Raw genomic sequence first — 4079 nt, forward strand, 5'->3', positions numbered from 1 at the left:
ACTGCACCGCCAGAGCCCAGATGTACTTTCTAGTACTAGATAACTCCACCTCCAACGCCGGAAACCTGATGCCCTGGAGTCACGCGGGCGCCTGTGCCACAGCTACGCATTCCCTTTCTGGCCGGAAGTGACGTGCGCGCCTGCCCAGTGCACGCTGGCTGCGCGGTAGCCCTCCTTCCAAGCCGCCGTAGTGCTAGCGACGGTCGGCTTGGTGAGCAATGGACCTGGTGGGCGGTGGCAGTGACTGCCCCAACTCCTTCTCTGCAGACCCACGAAGCACCTTCGTGTTGAGTAACCTAGCCGAGGTGGTGGAACGCATACTTACCTTCCTACCTGCGAAGGCGTTGCTGCGGGTGGCTGGGTGAGGACAGGAGAAGAGGGACACCTACCTCAGGATATGTAGCAGGCATGCCCGGGCCGGCGGGGCGGGCAGAGACCACTGGGACCCAGGGGTGCCCCGGCTCCCCAGCCATGCTTTGAGGTGACTACCCCACCAGCCTGGTACCCCTGCCAAGGGGCTCCCGGGGACTCTACCTGAGGCGCGAAGTTCCCCTAAAGGTTCTCTCTGCGTCTTTTTCCGAAGCAGCGCCCCGACATCTGTTTCTCCCGGGGACTTTGAATCTGGCTCGGGTCTGCGACTGCTACGTTAACGGGTGGGGATCTGCGGGCAGCGAAAGAGGTAGAAAAGAACCTCCGTTCGCAACCCTTTGTGCCTTTGCGTCCCCAGAGTATGCCGTTTGTGGAGGGAGTGTGTGCGAAGGGTGTTGCGAGCCCATCGGAGTGTAACTTGGATCTCTGCGTGCCCGGCGGACGACAGCCACCTGGAGGGACATTGCTTGGTCCGCGTGCTAGCAGAGGAGCTTGAGGTAAGTAAGAAGGGGTGTGGTGCACAGTAAGTTGCAGTGTTGCTGGGAAAATCTTTGGGAACTCTCTTTGTTAATCTCAATTTTCTACATGGCTTTATTTTTCATAACATAGAGAACATATTTTCATGCCATGAAGTAGACTGTAAACATCACTTTTAATGATTTGTATGTTATAGGGATGTGCCATGATTTATTTGACTTTTAAATGTTGGAAATTTTAAGTATCCATATTTTCAATATTATAATAATGCTATTCAGAATCTTCCCTTTACCTGCTTCTCTTGAAGCAAGCATTGCTGTCTGATTTGCAGGAAAGGCAACTGGGTCTTTCTCTATCAGTGTCAGGCAACTAGAAAGCCAAGAACCAAAACTTAAACCCAAATATTTGGACTTCCAATCCAGTACTCCTCTGTATATTGTATCTCTGGGCCCAAGTTTTAAAAGGAGGGGCAGTGTCTAATGGGGGGACACTGTGAACACTTGTTCTGTGGAGTCATGGGGCAGCCACTTGAGCACAGGTGAGAGTGAGGCTCTGGTATCTCACTTGGGAGTGGGAGGGAGCCATTTGAGAGTAAATTGTCAATCTAATGCTCTGTTACTCTTTTATGCTTAAGTGTGTATTATGTTTAAGTAAGAACATTTTACATAACCTCAATATACCCACTAGAATGGCACCTTATCATTGAATACATTTCTACCATCTAATTCTCACACTGTTCAAAATTTGCCAGCTGACCCAGTAATAAAATGTTGCTTTTATTTGTTATCTCTTTAATCTCCTTTGATCTGGAACAGTTTCTTAGGCTTTCCTTAACTTTCACAAATTTACCACTTATGACCATTACAGGCAAGCTGTTTTGTAGAACATCCATCAATTTGGGTTTGTCTGAGTCTCGTTTTTAGATTCAGATTGTGCTTTATGGGCAGGAACATCACAGAAGTGATGCTGGGTTCTCCTTTTGTGGTGGTTATGTTTTTGTGTCAGCTGGGCTTGGTTGAGTGGCTGGGCAGCTGGTGGTGGTTGTTCCCCATGATGAGACTGGTAATCAGCTCCATGGTGGGATCTACCACAAGCAGCTGAGTAGCTGCTTTGGGTATGTGGTCTACTTCCCGTATATGAGCAGCAGCTTTGGGAATGGTCTCTAGCCTATGGCATGCTTGGACCCTGCATGTAGCCGTGTCGTTCAGCAGCCTGCCATGCTCTGCCGACCTTGGGGCTTACAATGGACTTGAATGAATGGCCTGCCATGTGGTTTGGTAACATCAGGATTGTGCCTTTTTACTTGTCAACCCTAGGCTTCTCAGCCTCAGCAGCTGAGTGAAGAAGTGCCTCTAGCTTCAGTGGGCTGGAAGCTGGAGGCAGAGCTGAAGCCCAAGGCTGAGGGGCTTTCACCGAGCCCCTAGGGCCTGGCACTTTGAACTTGGATTTAAAGCCTCCAAACTGTAAGAGAGTAAACTCCTGTTTGTTAAGGCCATCCCATTTGTGGTATATTCTTGTCAGAGCGGCACTAGGTAACCAGAACACCTTGCATCCTGTCAGTTGGCATATGATTTCCACTTGTCCCATTATTGAAGAAGGTAGTGTCTTCCAAGAGTTTCTAATGTGAAATTACTTTCCACTGCAGCAAGTGTTTTGTGGAGAGATACTTTGAAACTATGTAAATAACCAGTTGTCAAGTTGATTCCAATTCATAGTAACCCTATAGGCAGAGCAGAACTGCTGCATAGGGTTAAACCAGGATTATAATCTTTATAGGAGCAAACTGCTACATCTTTCTCTCACAGAGCAGCTGGTGGGTCCAACCTTTCGGCTAGCAGCTGAGCACTTAACCACTGTGCCACCAGGGCTCCTTAAAGAACTTTATTTGCTTACTCTATAGACTCATGAACTCTTGCTTTATTCGATTTGATATGATCTTTACTATTAATAAATATTGGTGCTCAAATTGTCTCCACTTTGGTTAGTGGGAGCACCTTCAGACTGGTGTCAGTATTTTTGGGGGATGATTCTGTTCCCTTTGAGGACTTTCTTGCTTTCTTTCACAAGGTATTCTAAGGTCATTTTGTGTTTTGCTAGCCTAAGTGCCAGAAGAATCTGCCATTTCTTGAAGAAGTCCTAGTTCCTTTTACTAGAGAATAGTATTTAGAAACCAAGAGCTGGATGCAAGATACACTCATTGTTATTGAGAGGTTTGCTGCTTCAAAGGCCAGTCAGGAATATTTACATATATATATTCATGTGTGTTAACATATCTATAGGAACATATACATATATACACACATATTTACAACTATATTTCTAGCTATACATATGGAAATTAATGAATTCACAAATGTATATCCAATTCTAATCCAACATAGACTTTCTAATTATCTCTGCCGATATTTGTACCTCCTTTCTGGACAGTGAGAAATTTGGTTCCCATCATTCTCTGTATATTTAAATATTAGATTAATCTAATATGTAAACAGAGTTCTGTGATACCTAACCGATCTTTTGTTCTCTTCCTTATGTGGACTTTATCCTTACCCTGTTTAGGCTCTGAGACTGAAATGTCAGGGAGCTCTGGTCAAAATCCAGAGACAGTTTGCAAAAAACTTTCTTCTGGTACTTTGGCCCAAATCCTGCCCAGTTCATTTTTAGGAGTTTGTCAGCTAGAAAACTTAAAAATGCAAGGAAAGACTTTTTTGTGAAAATGTTCTTGGGAGCATCATTTATAATAAGCAAAATTGAAAACAATCCAATGTTTATATAATAAAGTCATTAAGTGACAAATTGCAAGGTATGTTAATTAATGCTGAGGAGAAATATTGCTTATGTAAGTGAAAAAAGACTGAAATTATATATTTAGTATAATCTGAATTTTTATTTATTTGTTTATTTTACTGTGATTTGGGTGAAGATTTACAGAGCAAATTCACTTTCCATACAGCAGTTCACATACTTTGTCTCATGTCATTGACCACAGTTTACCACAATGCATCAGCTCCCCTCCCACTTCCTTCCCATAGTTACTTCTTCCAGTGTCCATCCCTCCATACACTCCTGCCCCCTGAGCAGTCTCCCTGTGCATAAGCAGCCCTCCTTTCTCCCATGATTGTTCTCTCCAAGGCGTGTATCTACTTGAGGTAAATGTTTAACTCATATGCCTGTATTTTGTTTGGCTGGAAACCACAGGTGTGGGTTCAATTCCAGATATGAAGGGTAGCTAG

General features: G+C 44.5%; 1 protein-coding gene across 1 annotated transcript in view; it reads left to right on the top strand.

Annotated features, from left to right (window-relative positions):
* The first annotated feature begins 218 nt into the window (after window positions 1-218).
* FBXO22 (F-box protein 22) overlaps window positions 219-4079 on the top strand; it is a 52013-nt gene continuing 48152 nt past the window's right edge. Inside the window, exons 1-2 of the mRNA XM_007951850.2 lie at window positions 219-361; window positions 728-866. Coding sequence (XP_007950041.1) covers window positions 219-361; window positions 728-866 — 282 coding nt within the window. The remainder of the gene's footprint in view (window positions 362-727; window positions 867-4079) is intronic.

This window comes from Orycteropus afer, unplaced genomic scaffold (assembly GCF_000298275.1).
Source record: "Orycteropus afer afer isolate SDZICR_OR568_19922 unplaced genomic scaffold, OryAfe1.0 scaffold00313, whole genome shotgun sequence".
Classification (NCBI taxonomy): Eukaryota; Metazoa; Chordata; class Mammalia; order Tubulidentata; family Orycteropodidae; genus Orycteropus; species Orycteropus afer.